The sequence below is a fragment of the Physcomitrium patens genome, chromosome 3, assembly GCF_059467195.1.
Source record: "Physcomitrium patens ecotype Gransden chromosome 3, ASM5946719v1, whole genome shotgun sequence".
Classification (NCBI taxonomy): domain Eukaryota; kingdom Viridiplantae; phylum Streptophyta; class Bryopsida; order Funariales; family Funariaceae; genus Physcomitrium; species Physcomitrium patens.
In genome coordinates this window covers 11,004,237-11,026,846 of record NC_143412.1, presented here as the reverse complement: position 1 = coordinate 11,026,846, position 22,610 = coordinate 11,004,237, and the positions used below count along the sequence as shown (strand labels likewise).

General features: G+C 33.3%; 1 protein-coding gene and 1 long non-coding RNA gene across 2 annotated transcripts; one reads left to right on the top strand and one right to left on the bottom strand.

The window, feature by feature from the left end:
• Window positions 1-829: 829 nt before the first annotated feature.
• Window positions 830-2,739, bottom strand: LOC149989502 (uncharacterized). Its single transcript, XR_016502080.1, has 2 exons — window positions 1,653-2,739; window positions 830-1,343 (listed from the first exon to the last, which is right to left on the bottom strand). It is a non-coding gene; the product is annotated as an uncharacterized LOC149989502 (long non-coding RNA).
• Window positions 2,740-7,467: 4,728 nt separating this feature from the next.
• On the top strand, window positions 7,468-10,920 carry LOC112280422 (uncharacterized). The gene is made up of 6 exons (XM_024515896.3): window positions 7,468-8,569; window positions 8,716-8,836; window positions 8,975-9,367; window positions 9,547-9,679; window positions 9,895-9,973; window positions 10,168-10,920. Exons 1-6 carry the CDS (start codon window positions 8,189-8,191, stop codon window positions 10,357-10,359), a joined length of 1,299 nt encoding a protein of 432 aa, XP_024371664.1. The 5' UTR covers window positions 7,468-8,188; the 3' UTR covers window positions 10,360-10,920.
• The last annotated feature ends 11,690 nt before the right edge of the window (window positions 10,921-22,610 follow it).

Genomic DNA, 22,610 nt, shown 5'->3' with positions numbered 1-22,610 from the left:
TGCAGCGTTGAGCGCACAACTATAAACATCTGGAACATCAATCCTCTATCATTAACTTTCAGTTTTGAACGAATGTCTGTGGTCCTCAACAAGGAGTCACATGCCAAAGATTTTCATTTAGAATTTCCCCTACGGATCTAACAAGACAATCTGGCAAGAAATCATTATAGTCACCTCAAGAGCCTTTCCAAACTAATTGCTAAAAAGATTTTATGACAATTTTTTCACCCGTCATCAATATGATTCTTGCTGTTTGGCCATTTCTTTTAAAAAACGTAGTGTAAAGTTAACGCTTAACTCTTTTCCATTCTCATATGTTAATTTTTTTAAACCATGACTGACTCCTTAAGACAATATGTAATTTGAGTTTTGGAAGTTTTGCAATTCAGAGTAATTCAAATCCACAGTAAACCCAAAGTCAAAAAAACATAAAATCTCTGGTGTAGTTTTGAAATAGGGTATTGGCATCACAATTTGTCATTTTTTCAACATCTTTTTTTTTCTTCTTTTTACTCCAAAAAAAATTTGATTAATTTTTTCAGCATATATATATATATATATATATATATATGTATAATCAGTTAATAAAGTTAAGTTGTGGTGGCAATCGCAAAATTGTAATTGTGGATGACAAATTGTAGTATCTGTAGCAAAAACTGTGGTGGTATTAACAACACCCTTGAAATATTCCAATTGAATAACTTAAGAGAATTAAACATTCAGATGGGTTTAATCTTATTTTGTACAAGGTGAATCTACATACAGATTTTAGTCACTTAAATGCTGCCACCATCCTTCTTTTTGTTAATCCACAATAACACTAATAAAATGCTTTACAAATACATTTCAAAACATGTGTTTAAATTTTTACATTTGGAGATTTGTACCACACTTGGATTTCACTTGTTCCTAAAAATTCCAAACTCAAATTGCTTTGACAATTGTTACACATGTTGTAACCTTTATCTTCATTAGTTACTATATATATATATATATATATATTCCTATTCTTGTGATAGGAGCTCATCATGAATTGAGATAATAGTGCCAAATACACAGTTTGATCAATTTCAGGTCAAGTTGCACAACCTCGTTTTTTGATGCCTCTTTGTGGGTCCATTTCCGTCAACCTTTTTCATTTTTATTTTATTTTACATTTTTTATAATAAAATTTTGGCATTATCAAGTCAAAAGATGGAGCCGCACAAGGTGCAGTGACCTTATCCTATGACTTGAAAACACCTCCAATGCTTAATTACTTTGACCTCAATGCCTGAGGTGTCACTCTCTCTTCATGACAAGTCAGCGCCTACAACAGCCCCCTGGAATCTTCCTTGACACACCTGTCATGACACAAAAATCCAAGTGTAAAAAATGGAAAAGAAATAAAAATATATCACTAAATTATATATATATATATATATATATATATATATATATGAAGAATAGAAGTTGAGTGAGGGCAGCATGAGTGTGAGTCAAAATTGGTTCATAAATATCTCTGGCTTTTGAATCAATCGCAGATGCTTTCATAGTATTAATTCTTCCTCATATACAGACATACACAATGTTGCCATCTGTGACAAATCAACCCTTGAAATGTGCAATTTTATTTGTGCATTTCAACTTTGCTTTGTTGAGGATCCCATTACCCACAATTGCTGAGACGCTTTGACCAGCAAATTTTTTTCTGTGGGTCACATGCTGCTTTTGAAGAAGAAACGGTCCACCAGGCTTTTTAAGTTGAGAATATAAGACATAAATGGAAACATCGTGCATTGAAACTGAGTGCAGCATCAGTTTGCTTTTTTTGTGTGAGGGTATCTCTCTCTCGTTTCATTTGCCTTAAAGAGAAGAGCAAAAAATGTTTGCTCACAAGACCATAACGAGGACCTCACACACACAACTCTGACCTTGCTTAGGTGCAGCTTTGCCATTTGCTCAATTGCTAAAGATCTGGGCATTCTTCAAAGGGACCCAACATTATATATATCTTTATGTCATAGATACTATACTTGAAGTGGAAGTATTGTGGTTGAAATGCAGCGGAGCTCTTTGCATGGGTTGAAAGTGTGCATTTACAAATGTTTAGTTATTTGAAAGATATTTCATCCCATCTCAACCATGTGCGTTGAAGAAGCAACACTCTGGGGAAACCCTGGAGTCTGCTTCAGTATCTCAAAGCTGTGAAATGGCTTGCAATTTATGTGCCTTAAATTCCAAATTTCATACAGAGCTTCTACAGAGTGTTGTGGAAAATTCAGATGCATGTGGCTTTGTTGTTGTTGTTGTTGTTGTTGTTGTCTAGTAGTGCTTTACTGAAGGGGACTTTGAAGTGCAGAATGGAGCACCCTCCCCAACTGAGTGGTTGTGTGTTTCATGAAATGATTTGAGAACAATGTTGTGTTGTTTATGTGCTGTTTTTAGAATGTGAGCATAAAAATTATTACTACTATTGCTGTTGTTATTTTTTAAAAGTTGACTAGACTTTCAAATTATTTAGTTGTTGATTAATTTTTAATATTTATTTGATGTAGTTTTTGTAACACAAGTACCATTCCCACAATTTGATGTGTAGAAATGTTCAGATCACTGGAGATCTTAGTTTTTTGTTTTCCTAATTTTAATTCTCTAAAATGAAATTTGGACACCTAATCAAAACCTCAATACAATCTTGCTTGTTGCTGTGGTAAATTGATAATCAATTTAAGTTTCTAGTGAATCGTAGTTGTTTCAAATCTCAGCCATCAACAATCACATCATATGTATATATATATATATATATATATATATATATATAAAATTATGAAAATAAAATTATTTACTATAAAGTGATTGTATAAATTTGAAGGATGATTAATTATTTTTTAATCTTTTTTGTTCTTTTGACTAGAATATTATAATACGTAAAAATATGTCAATAAAAAATTAAATCTTTCTCTTACAAGAATCAGTTAGAGAATTTTTTTTTAAAAAATTAAAAGTTAACAACTTTCTATGCTACTCCACTAAATGTCTACTCAGAATCCTACTTATCTCAAAGCTTAAAGAAATTCGAGTTTTGAAATTCTAATATTGTTGTTTTTGTGACACTCAGAACAAAAAAAACGATAGAAATTTAATTAACTAAATCAGTGAAGAAGAAAAAAATGCCATTTTAAAAACAGTTTGTGTCACCCAAGGAATTTCTATTTTATCTTAAACTTGGTACACAACAACTGTTTCATTATTTTTTTCCACAATATCTAAAATATCTATAAAAATCATAAATAATATAACTTTAAATTATTTGAATTATTTTTTTTATTGTTATAACGGAGTTTATCAACATGTGGTTATATTTTATTTCAAGTATAATATTTGGATATTTTTAAATATACAACATATTTTCGGTTGTCACGTACAATTGATATTGGGTTTGCTTGCATAAGTTAAATGTCTTCCTTGAGTTTTCTAAATCACATACAGTCTGTACAATATGAGCTTATAACCATATTTTCCACTTCCATGATAAAAACATGTAACTACAGATTTTTTCTTGTATTTCTACAGAATAGCTTTTATTTCTCTCTCTCTCTCTCTCTCTCTATATATATATATATATATATATACAATTCTTTAATGGTTCATCCAATTTGCATCATAAAATGTGTGTGTCTCAATACTATTGCCTCTGAGGTATAATTTGAGTTATCTCCATCTTTTTTATGCTACACAAGTTTCTTTGACATTGGTCAATGTATAGAAATGATCCTTGATATAAATTCAAACACAATTTTTTTAAAAATGCATGATCAATCTGTCACACACAATTGGACACGTTAAAATGCTTATTATCATCATAGTTTAAAATATATTTTCTGTCACCTTGAACTTTGTTTCATCTTGGTGCTCTTATTTTATTTCGTTTTATTTTATTTTTCTTTATGAAAGCTTGTTTGTATCTGTTATAATCTTTCATAGATCTATTGAAAAAAAAAAAAAAAAAATGAATTCTAAATGTTTAAGAGCTTTTCCATTAATATTTTCAGTGACTTATACTTTTTTACCTTTAATTGAACTTATTTCAAATAAATTCAATACTATATTCATGACTTAAAAATACATATGTTTGTTTCAGAAACTATTGAATTCTTCATTTATGACATTTCAACTCAAACACATCAGAATTCTGATGTGTTTCACCTTAGTGCTCTTATATTATTTCATTTAAACATTCAACTAAAACCCTCAAAATTTCAAAATATGCATTAAAAAATATATATTGTGGTGTGTTTTATGAAATAATATTTATTCAAAAACAGTAAAACAATTCTTAAAAATTATATTAAAGTACTCTTTAAACACTAATGTCTCCACAAAAATATCAATGGATTCAATAAACCATCAAATCCTCCTCTGCATTTGAGTACAAGTGTTTTCAGAGGAATATGTCCCCATGCACATCTTGTGCTTCAGGTTGTCCTCCAAAGATTCCAAAAATCCATAATAACATAAACATAATAATGAACTACTTTGCAATTGGATACAACTCTTTTGTAGCTTACAGCAACAACAGGTGCATACTATTAAATTACAAAGATGCCAAAGATGTGGGACATCCATAATACATACAGTTTGATGCACAAAATATCTTCATAATGATATATGATTTGTCTTTTTTGTGTTTCTGTATTTTTGTATTTTTTTGTTTTTTTGTTTTTTGTTTTGTAGAACTCTCTTAATTACACACAAAAAAATAAAAAATAAAAAAATACAAAAGTACAAAAATACAAAAGTTACAGCTTAGCCAAACATTTCAGTTGGGTATGTAATCCCTATTTTTGTTAATCTTAGTCTTTGCCATACTTCTAATTGCTGGTAAATCCTGCCTTCTAACCATTTTTTTACCTTCATCTACCTTCACCAAACTTGTGGAAGGTTTCAGATATTTTAAAGTTGAACACCGAACCATCAATATATCTTCAATATTTGTCTTTTTTGAAGATATATTTAAGATGTCAACAAAAATGTAAATAAGAATTAATTCGATGACAAAGACATGGTTTTGAAAGAATAAGGTGTTACTTTGCACAACATTAGTTCTGTATTTTTAGTATAGTAAACAGTACTATCATTCATTACAAACAACATTGAGGACTGAATAGAATAAATTATGTCAATCAATTCAATTTTTATCTATTGACCAAAGCATTGATGCCAGCAAGACAGGAATGTATTCTCGAATCAAACCCTGTGCATTCAACAACACCCTCCTGCTCTATTGACACCTTGTCTTGCAACTTGCCTTTTACCCAGAATTACATTTATCCTTCCTCATTTCCATTTACTTCTATATATACATGTATATAACTGTTTCCTTTCTTTGTGAAGCATGTCCGATGTTCCCCCAAGATGACATGATATAACTCCCTGCCCTTAAGCAAAGCAAATGGAATCCACCCCCTCCCCTGAAAATCATGCTGCGGGGGGTGAAGCACTCTGCAGGGTTTCATGTAGTCCACACACACACACACAGACACACACAAACATGTGTGAGAGACTGAATTCCATACCCTAAAACTTGCTATGGTGCCCTTCCTCAACTTGCTTGCTGAGGACTTTTGCTCCTGTGTTGAGCACAAACTGGACACAGCTCAGCCCCCAAGTAGGCATCAGAGCAGTGCAATAATAGTAGCCAGGTTCAATGGCAGGCAGCATTCCTCCTTTCTCTCTCTCTCTCTCTCTCTCTCTCCTCTGCCACTGCTGCTTGCTGCTGCTGGCTCTGTGGTGATGGTTGTTGTTGTTGGCTATGGAGCTGTGGGTTCTACTACAATGAGGAGTACCCAGCAGCAGCAAGCAGTACAGGCACTGACCTGATTTGTCGCATCCCCTTACTCCAGGTCAGCCACACATGGGCCACTACTCACAGGCTTGGTTGGGTATATAATGCCCCTTTGCAGAGAACCCCAATGAGAGAGAGGGGACAAATATGGAAACGAAGAGTGCTCACAACGTGACAAAACCCTACTTTGTCTATACTCTCCTTCTTCCCCCAGAAGAGTTTGTTTACCATATCGCATGGGCCTGAGTAGTCATAACCCACCCCACCTCTCGGCCTCTGCCCTCAACGTCCGTGTCTGTTGTTGGGGTGGGTCAGGCTGATCCAGTTTATTAGTTCATCATCCTGTGGAAGGAATTGCTGCTGTAGTTGCCAGAAGGCTGGTCTGCTCTGCTCTAGAGTGAATGGATCTGAACGTAACTTCCTCACAGTCTCTGGCTCAGAATGTAGTCACTCATGTAAGCACAGGAACTAAAACCCTATCATATCATATCTTCTTCAGATAAAGGAAGGAAAAAGCTTTGGCAGTCAGTGTGCTCTGCTCTCTACCCACCCTTCTGCACAGGCTTCCCATGCGACACGTTTGGACTTGCTGCCCGCTGCCCAATTAATGCACATACATTATTATTATTATTATTATTATCATTAATTATCATAATGTGGGTTCATGAAGATAAACAACCAGAAGATGGATCAATCATTGATGATTTTTTTCTTTTCTCCTTTCACCTAATCTCTGCAGTCTTTTGGCACACTGAGTTGATTCTGAATACAAGTCCTTGCATCACTGAAAGATGTGGCATCTCCATGTCGAGTGGAATGCCAAACACTCACTGCAAAACCTGTGTGTCAGTTCCAGCCACACACACATATATGTATATATATATATATATAGAGAGAGAGAGAGAGAGAGAGATTTCAGTGCCTGTATGTAATCATTCAAATCAATACCAAAGAGATAAAACCCATATGGATGAAACGACCCCTTTCATCCGACACGCCACATAAAAATCCATTCCGCAGCACAGCACAGCACGAGGGGGGGGGGGGGGGGGGTGGTGCGGTACCTGATACTTACCAGAAACGGGGCCTCACCCCAGCACACATGGGCATCCGAGACCTGCCTGGTCTTGGTCCAGCGTGGACCCGGCCCCGAGATATTCATCCCTATGTCCAGCTCAGCGCGTTTTCTCCATTCGCCACCTGGCACGCGGTCAGGCCAAAGGAATTGGATTCCCGAAGGCGACGAACACACAGTTTTGCACATGAATCACCTTCTTCATCGCGTCGTCCACTTGCTGGGTGCCTTCATCTTCGTAATCCAATCCTACAAGCGCCCACTTTCTTGTGCCATGAAGCCAGCCAACCAGCTCGGAAGCGAAGTGGGCCCCAAACGCGGCCTTCATGGCGTCACCACACAGCAATTTGACCACCAGGTGTCCTTGCATCGAGCTTTTGTGCTTAGTTTAGTGCCGCCTCGCAGACACTCCGGACTCGGAGTCGGGGAAAAAAATATGTGTTGGTATTGTGGTGTGGTGGCAAGTTCATGGAAGTAGAGCCTTATTATACAGTCGTCGGTTTTTGCCAAAACCTGCGCCTCGGTATAAAGGGACGTGTACGTGGGTCTATCAGGTAGTTTGCAGTGAGAGGGTGATTGACAGTTGGTCGTGTTCGGAAGCCAGTTGAAGATCAGAAGAAGTGGCGTGCAGAGTAGGGACGTGGGGTGAGAGTTTGATACGCGCAGAATGAGTTGGTGAGAGGTAGAATACCCTGGGCGTGTTGGGATTGTCTGTCTGCAAGTGGCGGTTCAGTCAGTTTTGAGGTTTAGGCGGGGTAGTGTCAGAGGGTCTGCTTGTGCGCATTGTGGGTTAGGCTCCGTTTGTGGGAGTTGGGTGCGCATTTCGATTATTTGTTTTGAAGATTCCATTTCTGGGGTGTTGGTCTCCTGTGGGTGGGTGGCTCGGGTGGCGGAGTGAGAGAGTTTGTGGTGATTTATGACTCGTCTTGCAACGTTTGTGGTTGCGGACGGCTTCGCAGGTTGATTGTTTGGCTCAGTTCACGAGTATTTGGAGCGCTGAGTTAGTTGTTGTCGCTGAAATTAATGTGGGTATTGGCATCGTAGTGTGGGGACATTCTGAAATAGTTTCGGGTCGTCAGATACAGCCGCCGTAGTAAGTCTCAAGCGTTAGGTTGGAATACGAAGTATTATTTATCATCGTCGGTGTACGTTCCGTTCGGATTGAATTTCAAGCTCCTCGTTGCGGCCAATACTGTGGCTCATCGGGACACCAGGATTTATTAGTGAGGTTCATTGCTAAGGAGAAGCGTTCTCAGGGTAGTGTAGAGTTTTCCGAAATTCTTGCGGAGATGTCCATCGGTTCAAGAGCGACGCAATGCTTGGGGAAGCAACTCCCAGACAAGCCCCATAACCGCGCCTCCAACCATGCCAACCGATCGCTAGGCAAGTATGTTCGGTGGCACGAAGAACAAGAATCCGGCAAATCGATCCAGTCGAGTGGTTGTGCAGTTCCATCTGTTACATCCGAGCGCATGTATCGGTCGCGAGAAACAGTCAAGGCGTGGCTGGAGCAGACTAGTCCCATTTCCGTGCTGGACGATCCTGATGATGAAAGCCCTCCATCCTCCTTTGAATCGTTCCATTCTTCTCCCTCTGGGTCGGACCATCTCAGCTGCACATCTCGGTTTCAAACATCGAATTACAATACTACCAAACCTGCTCAACCCAGAGTAAGCATTCCAGCTCAAATTCCCTGGATTTCGTAATGGATTCAAAAAAAAATATTAAATGTTTTTTTTTTGAGTTTTCTTGGTTGCTAGGTTGTCACCACGAGTGAGATACTGATAGTAGGGTTTTCTACATGGTGCTATGGCAGTCAAGGACCATCTCTCCTCCCAAATGCTCAGCTAATAGAAACTCTGTAGACCTTTCAAGGATCGATGCCGAACACTACAACGGGGGGAGTTTCCTTATGCTCGCATTTAAGAATGCACAATGTACACACTCCCCGAATTCTTTACAACCTTGTGAGCTTTGTCATATTTTCTTGATTTCTTGCGTCATGTGCCCACTTCGTCGAATTTCTATGCGCATTTTACTGGCTAGTATCTAATGCTTAGGGGTATCTTTCGCAGATCGTAGCTCTAAATCTCCGCCTGCATTTCAGTACACGGACGATCACCATGAGAATTTCAATGCACAAGAATGTAAAGCCCTCCGAAGAGAGTTCAGCTTAACTTCTGAATGGCAGCAGATGTTGGCAGCGGGGAATGCGGCAGGCATGAGCACACGGGACTCGTCTGCCAACCATTCTGACCTTGAGACCCAACACGAGGCTGTGAAAGTCTCCAATCCCAACTCTGACATATCGAATCCTCCCCCACCTCCGCAAACTGTGAGCAGGAAATCACGCCGAACCCGGTCCATGGATTTTAAACGAGTCGTGCGCTCTCTCGAACGCTCTGCAAGTGGCGAGTTGAAGGGCGTGTTGTTACATGACACTCAAACGCAAAAGAAAATCTTTCGTGGTACGATTTCATATGTGTACTGAGCTTTCGTTACGCGTTCTGTTCCGTTAATGTTGCGTTGTGATTGATGATTAAAACGATCCGGATGTCAAATTTTTCAAGGAATGATGGTCTACTCACCGTGGCAGCCATTCTGATCGACTCGCTGATACTCTTTATCTGATGGTTGTGATCTTTAGATCGAGGTGGACTTCAAAGGCCGTTGAGGAGGTCCTTACAGGCAGAGGTATTTGAGCCGGTTCCAAAACTCAAGGCGTACAGCACAGCTCGAAACCACAGAGAGGAAGCGAAATACTTCAGGCCAGCCGACAGGTCGGTAAATCTTGCTCTTTTTTTAATTCGATTATTGATTTCCGTTTTGGGGTTATCTAACTGTGGAAATGAACGATTGCCGCATACGACGCTTCGACCTTCAAGCTCTACTAGTACACTTTGAGGTTGGTTGATGAGATGTGTGTTCAGAGTTTAAAATTTGAGTTTGGTTATTCTAACGTATTTGCCCGAATGTTTCCTTGAACGATAAACAGATACCATGAGGAGAAAGGAGTCAATTCCTTGGAAGTCCATGAACGAGCCAAACCCTCGTCTGTGATGAAACAATCTGAGGTTAGCGAATCACCTCTATATTTTTATTTAAATGTTAATTATAAGAACAAGGTTTTCTTCCACATTAAAATGACACACAAAGAGTAAACATTAAAAAAGCAAGTAATCAACAGCAAGAACCACAATTTGCTTATATCTGTTCTGTTTTTCCCAAGAATTTTTCATGATCATGTTGTTCAATTCCACTGCTGCAGTTCAAAATGGACGTGAATCGTTCGGGTTTGATGACGACGCAGAACGACTTGGCGATGGGACGCAGGAAAGCAGAGGGGGAAAAAGCAACCGTGGAAGTCAGGCGCGCTGATAAAACAGCGAGAAGAGTTATGGAAGCTCAAAATGTCAGACGGAATACCAAAGTTTCGATTGGCTGCCTTCCCCTACACTGAACCGGATCATCAACACACCTCTTTCAAATCATTTTTTCAGGACGGTTTTTCAACCATCCGCTGCTGGTTACACTTGCCGATTCTTACAATCGTCTACAATTATGTTATTGATAGCATAGACGAAGACCCATCAGCAATATGATATTTCATCACAAGTGTACAACGCGAAAGCTTTTCCTAACGCACCCGGAGACTCTTGAGGGTCTTCAGAGGTGTTAAAAGCTCTTCATCCCATGATCATGGCCTGCACCAGCCTGGACCAGCCTGACACCAACCATTTGTACAGAGAATTTATCGATCGACATAAGCTAGATTTGATCGGTAGGTTAGACCATTATTCGAGGCAGCAACGCTGTAATTCTTAATAATTGGTTTTTCTATTCACTTTCCCAAGTAACGGATATGACGGTTCCAGAAACATTCTGAGGACGAACCATTTGGATTCCTGCCATGTAGTTCATAGCAAGAACTATTTGCCTAGGTTATAACACTATGTAGCTTCAGTTTCTACTGTGACTGAATTCTTATTATCAATACAAAAATGAAGTTTGCTTTACCATATCTCGACGCTTCCGGTTGAAAGTTGCGTTATTCTACTAAAAAATTGTGAGCTTCTGTAGCGTTTATTCTACACGATCAGACGTTTCGTCCAGATCTGAACAGTGAAGCTCAACCTTTACCTTCATTTGGAAGTCTTCACGGAAGCATTACTGGTGGTTTAATCACGCAACTGCAAACATAGAACCCAATCCGGAGAAAGCAATTCCTGGTCAAGCCTGAACCCTGTAACACGTTTCTCGTACATGGAACCATTGGGAATGATACCCATTCCTGCCAATGGCGGGAGGAGTTTTCAAATGCAAAAAATATTCATATGCAAATAATATGTGCTTTACCTGATTTGCGATGGCAAGCTAGTTTAAGCAACAGTAAAGAAAGCAACAGCTGCATCTCGGAGACTGTGAAATGGTGCTGGAACTTCAACGACGAGTACTCAATACCTGCAATCAATACGAGCGGGGGATGTAAAGCTGCTGCGATTCATGTGCAGTGCCAAGAGATTTGTCTGCAGATTGTTCCTAGTTCATGGAATCACTGACATGAACGTGCTATTCTGAATTTGTTTTTGCATATTTTAATGCAGGGGAAGCGAGTTCTGTTAGCATTATGCAGTCAACCGTTCTAAACAGCTAGTTTTATTAATAGAATGAAGGCTTCTTCCTAAGTGAATGCATTGGTCCTACATGTTGTATCTTTAACAAAAAAACGTTTGCTATAAGGGTCTGATGCTTCAAGCTCAACGCCATGCATACTAACTTTAGCCTTTGAAATCAACGCAGGACAACTGTTTCAAATGATGATTCTGAAACACATGATTCTCCTATGCATCTATGAACGATTGTCAGCTTCTCCTCGGTGATTGTGAAATTGTGTTTCAAGTGGGGGCATCACAGAGCTCTGTCACCTGCAGTCACTGTAGTTAGGGTTTGTTTATTTGTGTTTTTTGAAACACAAGGGGATTCACCATTTTGCTGATTAATACTGACGCATTGAACATTTGCTGATTAACATTGATGTTTTGAAAAAAAAAAAAAAAAAAAAAAAAAGAACATTTTGGTGGAGAAGTAAGGTTTCGATGTGCTCAAGAAGAAAAAATTACAAAAGCCATAGTGGTTGAATTGTAATAAAATTTCAAACGGGTTTTATGCTTTGAGCCCTTAAATCAACACAATGAATTGGCGTAAACAGTCCATAAAAACATATTAAACCACCTCCTCCATCACACTAAACCACCAACTTCATCCTTGTAAAGTTTGCCAATCATTGGTGGATTTGGAATGGACTTGGAATCTTTCTACAAGAAGAATAGTTGTTTTTGGATTAGTGCAAGGGCGGCTTTTGACAAGGTCTATAGGTTGGTTCAAGGACAAGACACAATTTAAGATATTTCAACGTTATATGAAAAAATCCTGAGTTAAGCTAACTAACTTATTATCCTTGATCTAAGTTTTTTTTTTTTTTTTTTTTTAATTTTTTTTATAGTAATTTTAGTTTATTTTGAAGAATCTTTTCATTTCTTGTCTCTTTTTTTCCAACAAACTAGACAATAATCTATCAATTTAAACCAAAGTACCTCGTGTACTTTGCCTTCTATCCATGTAAGTTATGAAAATATTTTATTATTATGATGTTTTCAAATGGTCCAAAAACAAGATTCAATAACTATTGACTATAGTGTTTTCATATCATTGAAGTAATTGAGAGTGTTGTTAAAGATTGTTTGTTGTAAATTAAGAGTTTTTTAGATACTTATTTTAGATCAATTTTTATAAGATAGTGTAAAAGGATTGTAATCTAATTTCATATTAGTTTTATTGCTAGACATTTCTAAAATTTGTTAACAAACATTTTTAGAATTTTTAGAATACAAAGAAAGCATGCATCATTGATTCTATTACCTAATTTTTTTTCCCATGCATTTACTACAATGTTTTTTTGCCAAATAAGCCAAATTAAAGTTAGTTCTATTTTTGCTCAAGTTTTGTCATATAGTTTGGTCTACTTTATAACAAAAGTTGGTTAAAAAATTCCATGCCATTTTGTAATTTGGATTGAAATAACAAAGAGTTGTTGCTTCAAAAAAATCTTATATTTTTATTTTATTTATTTATTTGGCACCATGTTTGCTTTGAAAAAAATAAATATTCCAAAAATAGTTATTTGTGTCAAATTTTAAATATTGTCTATGAAAATCTGAAAAAAATAGTTAGGCCATGTTTAATTGTCATTGTTATATAGTTCTATTTAATCTATGTCTTGAATTAGAGTTGGGCTTTGAAAGTAATTCATTAATTTATCATCTAAAAATTTAAAAATCTAAAACATTCTATACATGTCTTTAAAAGAAAATAATTTTAATAATAAAAAAATAATTATTATATTATTTCTATTATTCTAATAATTATTTTTTATTTTTTCCATAAGTCCTTGATTTATTATATTTATTTTTATTGAAAAATATAATTAATATATTTTTGAGATTCTTATAAAGATTAAATTTGAATTAGACTTATTCCAAAGTAAAAAGTCAAAGATGGAGTGGTTGTTGTCAAGTGGTTTACATTTAAAGTCTTTAAATGATATTTTCTAAAGTATGCCAATATAAGAATTAGAATTTTTTTGTATCTAAAATTTTTTTGGCTGGACTTTTCATGGATCTTATTATTTGATCTTTTTAAAATAATAATAAAATATATTTTAAAAGATAAAATTACAAAGTTCATAATTAAGATGTATCTTATTATATTTAATATTATTACAAACTAAATTTTTGGTTTTTTTAAGATCTTTCTTTTAAGAAAGTTGTTTACCATAAAAGATCCTACATGTCAACTAAATAGATTACTGTACAAGGAATTTAGTTTTTTTTTGATTTTTTTTTTTTAATTCGAGTTATACTTTTTAATAGTTAAAAATTTAAGAATTTGTAAGTACCACGACATTGAGGATTTTATCTAATTAATGTTGAATCTTAATGTTTGAATAAAAGAGTTTATTAAGTTGATGGTAATATCCACATTTGAATCTAAGCCTTCTAAATGAATTGTAGTCATTAGTATATTGATCAATGATAAATTATATATATATGTATATATATATATATATATATATATATAATTTAGAGACTTTTAATGTTTCTTTATTAAAAGGTTTATTTATGCTTCAAAATTAAGATTTCTCCTACTAAAGAAAAGAAATAGGATGTCAAAGGATATCTTTGTTTAATCACTCTTTGGATAGAAATTAATAGTGACAAAAATCTATTAATACTAATTTTAATTTTTATTTCTAAAAGAGGTGATTTAAAAAAATAGAAAAATCCAAAAATATCCATTGCATAAAAAATAAAGTTTTAATTAATGTAATCATATGCTTTTATAAAACCACAATTTAAAATGATGTGTTTTTGTTTTAAAGTTTAGATCTAAAATATGTTTTTATGCACAAGTAATACATTATCTAAGATATATCATAATTGAAGAAATATATTTTCGATTAAAGTCTATTACATTTAATGAGATAGAATAGATTTATGAATATATATTTTTTGATTTTTTTTATAAATTAAATAAAATAAAATAATAGGATACTAATTACCAAATATTTTATTGTTGCCTTTTTGAAGATGAGGATATTAATATTATTAGACTTTGCACTAAGTCTAATATATACTTCTTATAATTTTTTCTTTTGATATTATTTCTATTTATTTTATATATTTTTTTTCACCTTAAAATGGTTTTTTTTAATGTATTTTTAGCTTTTTAATTTTTTTATGAATAAGAAATTTATAGTTTGGGCTCATATATCTTAAATTTTTTATTTTAATTATTTCTTGTTGTAAAATATTTTAATTGAATTTATATCTATGTATGGGTTTAAAGAAGGAGCAACATAATTTTCAAACTGATTATTTCCATCGTTATTGTTAATGTAATTAATCTACTTACATACACACACATAGTGGACTCACAATTGATGCAAGCTCAATCTGATCCTACAATCCCAACCTCAGTTTCACTATTCTTCCTTTAACTATTTTCTCAACTTTGTATAGTTGTTCCTTGGTAATTGTTGCTGTTAAATGTGGGATATAACAAAACCTTTGGTATATCTTTGGAGTTTGTTTCTATTGATGCAATTTTTATGACATTCATCCTATGTATCATTTGCCTAGATAATTCTTGTAGTTAGAACTTGGAATCATGGCTGAATACTCAACATCCAATATGATTTCCAATGTACTTATACCTGCAAGTGTCACAATTGCACTGTATAAGTTATACCATCCTATTTTGTGCTTTTTTGTTTTTTTGTATTATTTTAATCTTAATTTACTTATTATTTTATAATACATATTTTTTTCTTTCATGGTATCAAAGTAGAAAGGTATTCTTTCTTGCATTCGCATTTTTTTTTTTTTTTTTTTTTTTTATTCCAAACATTAAGTGATCATTGAAACAAGCGATTTATTTATTTATTTTTATTATAAGTTATAAAATGCAAGTTCAAGACTTATAAATATGATGAGTAATCTAAAAAAATATTTTTTCAAAGAAGACTATATTGATTGGACCAAAGAATTATAAGTATTAGTCTATTGCTATGTAAAGTATTTTCAAAAAAGAGGACTTATGGAATTTGATTGAACCTCTATCCACAATGTTGCCATCAAGCATTACCAAAGGCAAAATCAAACAAATTGATGACATTCACTGCAAAATTGATAATATTTGCAAGTGTAAACAAAGAACAAGGGAAATATTACAATTATATCTTTTATCCAATGTCCATCATAATATTATTGATTTTCCAAATCCTTGCAAAGCATGAAAAATGTTGAGCATAATATTTCACACAAATATTATATCTGATATTATGATAGTTTTGAATCGGTAGAAATAACTTTGTATGGCCAAATGCTACAACATCTCCATATTCATGCTACAAATGAATGAAGTAATTTGTGATCCAAAGGCTATTAATTAAACTCAATCGAATGAGGTTATAGTTCACTAAATCCTAAATTGGCCATCTTCTTGCTTTGATAAATTAGTTCTATAAATCCAATCTAAAAAAATAATATCATTTCTTCAAGATATCAAGAATTCCATGCATATGGAGGAAAAAAATGCCACACTATGGCGGCCTCACAACTCAAAAAATGAAGCCTTTTAAGTACAAATTTGAAACCTTTATAATTATTTCAATCAACAAAACTCATCACATTAGTCCTCAAAAATACACTAGCCTTGATAAAAATAACTTTTAATATTACAAATAATATCCTTAGAGCTAGTCATCAACCTCAATTATATGTCACCAATGCAAGAAGCTATGACACATCTCTTGCTTTTGTAAAGCTCTTCTATTATTTTATTTTTAGTAAAACTTTTTTTTATCAATATTTCAATAATAGAAGAAATTTTAATATTATTTTGCATCAAAAAAATGTCTTATAAACTCTTAGATTTAATCTCACCAAAGAATACTTTGATAAGCTCTATTTACAAAATCTTTTTAGTGATAATGTCATCCTAGATGCCCTAGAACTTCTCATGCTTAGTAATTCAAACAATAATTGGATTCTTGATTCAAGAGCCTCTAGGTACTTTTTCAAGTAATTACTTAGTCTTCAATAACACAAATCAGACATACACTACTACCTTCACAGTTGTAAGAGGACATTCCTATGTAATAGTTAGATAAAGGTCAATTGACTTATCCTTGCCTAGTGGTGAAATAAAGTCTCTATAAGATGTTTCTTATGTCCATGGCGTACATAGAAACATTCTCTTAGTAGGACAAATTATTGATCTAAGAAATCTTTGTATATTCATTTTATCTAAATATAGTATTATTTCTTTCAAAAAACCACATTAAATAGTAGCCATAGGAACTTGACATCAAATCAATAGCCTTTACAAGTTTGAATACCTTAAGCAAAACTTCACACCAAGTAATCAACCACATAAATCTATATCTAGTCATACAACATTATAATTATATAATATTAATTCTACCCCATATAAATCTATCAAATTTATGGCACAAAAGACTAAGTCATATCAACTTTAGAAGTTTAGCCTTGATCAACTTACAAAACTTAATTATGGAGTTATTTCATTTTATTGTGACAAATCAAAATTATCCAACCTATCATCAAGGGAAGCAAACTTATCAAAAGATACTCAAATTTTCTTCAATTAGAGCTATAAAATCTCTTCTCATTATACATACCAATGTATGTGGCCTTCTACTTGTTGAATCTCTAAGACATTTTACATACTTTATTTTATTCACAAATGACTTCAATTAATTTTTTTAGATATATTTTATAACAATAAAAGATTTATTATTAAAAAAAATCCATAATTTCATATAATGGTAGAAAAAAAAACCATACATAAAATTCTTTACCTATAATTTAATAAAAGTGGAGAATTCATGCTAATGGATTTTTCTATATATGTATAGAAATATGGCATAATTTAAAAACTTGCAATTTTTTGCATATTCTAATAAATCGAATTTGTCAAAAAAAAGAATTAAACAATTTTAGACAAAATAAAAACAATATTATGGAAGAAAATTACCTACTTTCTTTTGGACTGAGGTAATTCACGCTGCAATTTTACTTGTGAATTACACATCAACTAAGTCAAATTCCAATTGATTCAAATTACAAAGTATTATTCTATTTTTTGATATTAGATCTACTTCCAAGTTTGACAATAGTAACTCCTTTAATAATGATAATTCTTTCAAGTAAGTTAATCCTATCTATAAAAATGAAGTAATATATATATATATATGTCTTCTTCAACAATCAATAATAACATTATAAAGTAATTAATTAATCAAAATTCACCTACTGATCCACTCCTTGAAAATACATTTAAGTCAACTTCATTTCAATCTTTTGATAGATCACCACTTCTTTCCTAATATTTAGATAATTAAATATATTCATTTTTAGAAAAAAACTTCATTCCATATCAATCAAGTATTGACCACATCAAAGAATGGCCAACTTTTGAAGTAGTCAATGACTTCTTTTCTTATAAAGTACTACCTAATTTGTATTTTGTACCTCAATTAGCAATCAATTATGATTCAAATTCACAAGTGATACAATTGTGGCCTACTTTGAAGCGACTTGATTAATTCTAAGACTACTTTTGTAACCTCTTTAATTTACCTACTAAGCTATATTCTTTTTAAGAAGTTATTCAAGATCCAAGTTACAAAGAGTCAATGTGTAATGAAATTAAATCTATTCACTCAAATAAAACACGATCTCTCATTCAACTTCCTTGTGGACATTGAACAATATCAACAAAGTGGATATACAAATCAAAATCTAAAGTTGATAGATCTTTGCAAAAAAAAAAAAAAAAAAAAAAAAAAATCACGTTTAATTGTTAGGGATTTTGTACAAAAGGAGGATTTGGATTATGAAAAAAAAAATTCTCTAATAGTTAAATAGTAGACTATAATTAAAAAAAGACTAGACTATCTCAAAAACTCAAGATCCTTTCAATCGACAAAAATATAAGGCCTCCTCACAAAATAGGACAAAATAGACTAGAACAAAACTGAACAAAATTAAATAGAATAGGACATGAAAGACAAAATTGATTAAATAAAAATAAAACAAGATAGATCTAAACAGAAAGATGCAAAATCAAACTTTACTAAGAAAAAAGGTTCGAAGTTAAACCTAACGAGATGTCCCAAAAGGCCTTAGTAAGTCCTATTTAAACCTTGTCCTACCACCTTAGACTTTCTACAATGTTCGTGGGTGGTGGATCTTATCTAAATAACCACCTTAAATTATTTTTTTTAGAAGATTCTATGATAGGTCGTATGTGAATAACTGCCATAATCTTTCTTCTAGAAGATTCTGTAGTGGGCCCTATTTAAATAAGTGCCCTAAACCCTTTTTAGAATATTCTACAGTAGATCCTACCTAGTCTACTAATTTAACTTCAATTCTAAAAACTTTCGTGGTTCTAAGTATCTATATAATTATCTTATCTATATTTTATTACAATTAATCTTCTTCTACTAATAAGAAACGTCCTTATTTTGCTCTCGATAATATCTCCAAATTATCTGTGTAGATTTCTATGTCACATCATGAATGGAATAACCTTTCCAAAGAACTTTGTACTAAAGTTGTAGACATCCATTGCCACGACAAAGATAGCGATGCTCCAAAACACTGTCTACTTCATATTCTTCTTGATCATCAATTACAACTGGTGGTGGTAGTGGTTGGTGTTAATATGGAAAGAACTTTGGCTCGATTTGAAATTCCTTCATTTACAAAATATGGAAGACTGGATGGATTTGAATATGTTGTGGAAGCTCGAGACGGTATGCGATATTTGATATCACTATAGAAATGCGGAAAGGTTCAAGCCACTAAAATGCTAGTTTATGGATTTGGATTGATGTAACAAGTGGCGAATTGGCATTAGAGAGTAACACTTAAACACCTTCCTAGAAGATCTTTTGTTGTCGATAGTTATCAAGATATTGCTTGTATCGATTCTATGCAGTAAGGAGGTAGTACTGTGCTTCTTGTAAGGCCATTATAAGCTATTGCATAAATTCTTTCATTGTTTGGTTGTTGATATTGATGGCATAATAGAAAATTATGGCATAATTGGATGTTGATCAATATTAAGGAAAAATGGTGAATAACCAGTACTTGCTTGAATACTATCATTATAAGCAAACTTCTAGGGTGTGAAGTATTTATTCCAATCATTATGATGAACTGCCACAAATGCCTATAGCATATCCTCAAAGGTCCAATTTACATGCTCAGTTTATCCATCTATTTGAGGATGGAAGGTTGTAGACATGGCAAGTTATATGTCTAGTAGATTAAACAAGGCTTGTTAAAAACTTCCCATAAAGCATGGATTTCGATCTAAAATGATGACATGATGTAATCCATGGTGACAAAAGATAATAAAAAAAAGGCTCATGCATGCATTGGAGGATCAATATCCAAGTGCATCGTAGCCAAGTGAAGTTGCTTTGAAAGTCGATCCATAAAGGCGGCAACTGTGGTATAATTATGAAGCATTTGCAGTAAAGACATATTGAGATCCATAGTCACATGCTTCCAACATGTTGTAGGTAGCAAAATTAGCTATAATAGTCTAGGGGACGTTACATTGCATGTTTTGTTACATTGACATGACTCACATGAGCGTTGTTGTAATACGTGAAGTCTTCCTTAAGAATGCTTTGGGTACTTGGCTGTAGAAGGTAGAATAGAAATTGCAACAAAAATCCTAACTTTAATAGAATACTAACTAAACTCTAATTAGACCATAACAATACTAAGCAAGCTTTAATCAAATTCAAAAAAATCTCAAAGGAATTACAAAGAAATAATAAGAAATCTCAAAGAATTATTAGAATGATCACAAATATATTTCAAATACATCTCAATTAAATCTTAATTTAATCCTAGTTAAAATCCTATTGGACTTCATTCAAACTTTAGGTCAAAAACTAACTAAATCTTAAATCCTAAATAAACTCTAATAAAATCCTAAATCCTAAATCAAATCCTAACCAAATCCTAAATCAAACCCTAATCAAATCCTAAATCCTAAATCAAATCCTAACCAAATCCTAAATCAAACCCTAAATCCTAAATCAAATCCTAAACCCTAAATTAAATCCTAATAATTCTTACAACAGATTTAAACCTCAATTACTAATGAATGAACTGTTGATCTTAACTCAAAATTTGCATGCTTTTTAACAATTAAGATGATAACAAGCACAAAAGGATCAAATTACCAAATAGATGATAGCTTCAAAAATGTGCTTGGATATTGGTCGGCCTCCTTTTCCGACCTTGATGCCAATCTCCCAGAGCCAATATCTCTCTTTTTCACCCTTCAATTGATCTCAAAATTCTTATATACATAGAAAAAAAAGTCTAATATCCTCACACATAAATTTCACTCCAATCCAACTAGTAGATTGCAAGAAATCTTAAAAATCCCCACTAGACCTAAAATTCTACTTTCTGAGATCTTGACCTACTTAAACCTCAATAACACTCAATTCAACTATTAGATCAAGTTAAGATTCTCAACATATGTTAAGCACAACTATGACCATCAATCCACAAAATTTCACTTGTAGATTTATTACAAAACTCTTGAAATCACTAGAAACATCAACTCTATTTTATTTCAAAAAACCCAAGTCATCCAAAAACAAACTTGACTTTGTAAAGCTCATACAAAGTCATTACAAATCCAAATCACTCAAAACTAATGCTTATAAAAACCTTATCTAGTTTGCTATCACATTCCACTCTCCAATTTACAAAAGAATTTCCGAGTTGCTATAAGTGCTTGGTTTTGTGTCTCAAGGTTTGATTTCAATCCAGGTTCATAGCTAGCCCTCCTCGGATATCAATATCTAGTTTTTTTAGGTAATTTTTTTTAGAATTTATCCTTAACTTCTTTCTAAAGATACTTATATTATTTATTTTTCTAATCTATCTTATTTTGCCTTATTTATGGTCCTATAAAATAAATAGAAGTCACTTTTATAAAAAGGCAATACTACTACTAAAAGTTTTATTACCTTCCTATCTTTTATCTATATTTTTTTACTTTATCTCTTAACTTAGTTCTTTTATAATAAGATCCATATTATCATCTTTTACCATATAGTCATGTTACAATACGACAGTGTAGAAAGATTTGAACATCATAATCCAAATCTGTCCAAAACCATGACCTTGAGATCCATTCTAGGATCTTCTCTCATCTTAGATATCCAGATATTGGAATATCATGTCTCTCGTAAAGTATACGCATCCGAAATTTAGCATTGTCAAGTACATAAATTTACTTTTTGAAATAGAGCAAGCCTTCACTAAGAATATAATTTTAATATTGTATATTATCTACTTTCAATTGATCACTAACCATCTTAAAATAAGCATCTCGTTACCTAGCTTCCTTCCATTTTGCCTCTTTAATTAGATCTAAAATGATACTACTAATAGTAGTGATTTTTGCTTTGTCTTCCAATTTGTCCTTCAAGTCTAGTCTCAGTGATAAATTATCTGACATAGTATGTTGTTGCCCTTGTTTGTACTCAAGTTAGATATCAAAAAACTGCAACTATTCTTCCCAATGATGATGCCACAATTTCATATTTTCCAGATACAAATCATGTAATAAGAGATGATGGTCAGTTCAAACAACCATTGACTTCTCCAATAAATAGTATTGCCACACATTTGTGGGATGTACAATTGTTAATTACTCTAGATCTCATATAGAGTAATTGCGCTCTATCCTTCTAAGCTTGCATGATTCATATGCCATAGGTTGAAGGTCCCTATCAAAGTCTTGTTGAAAGACCGCTCTAATAGCAAAGTCGAAAGTATTAATGTTAAGCATATAAGGGAGATTAAAATCATACGGTTGTAATAATAGAGCAGTAATGAGTGTCTCCTTTAACTTATCAAAGGCATTTTGTTGCTTTAGTTTCTATTCAAATGGGACACCTTTTTCCAATAGGTTTGTCAATGAAGCAACAATGTGAGCAAATCGTCAAACAAAATGGCAATAGAATCCAACAAGGCCTAAAAATGAACAAACTTTAGAAGCATCTTTTGGGTTTGGCTAAAC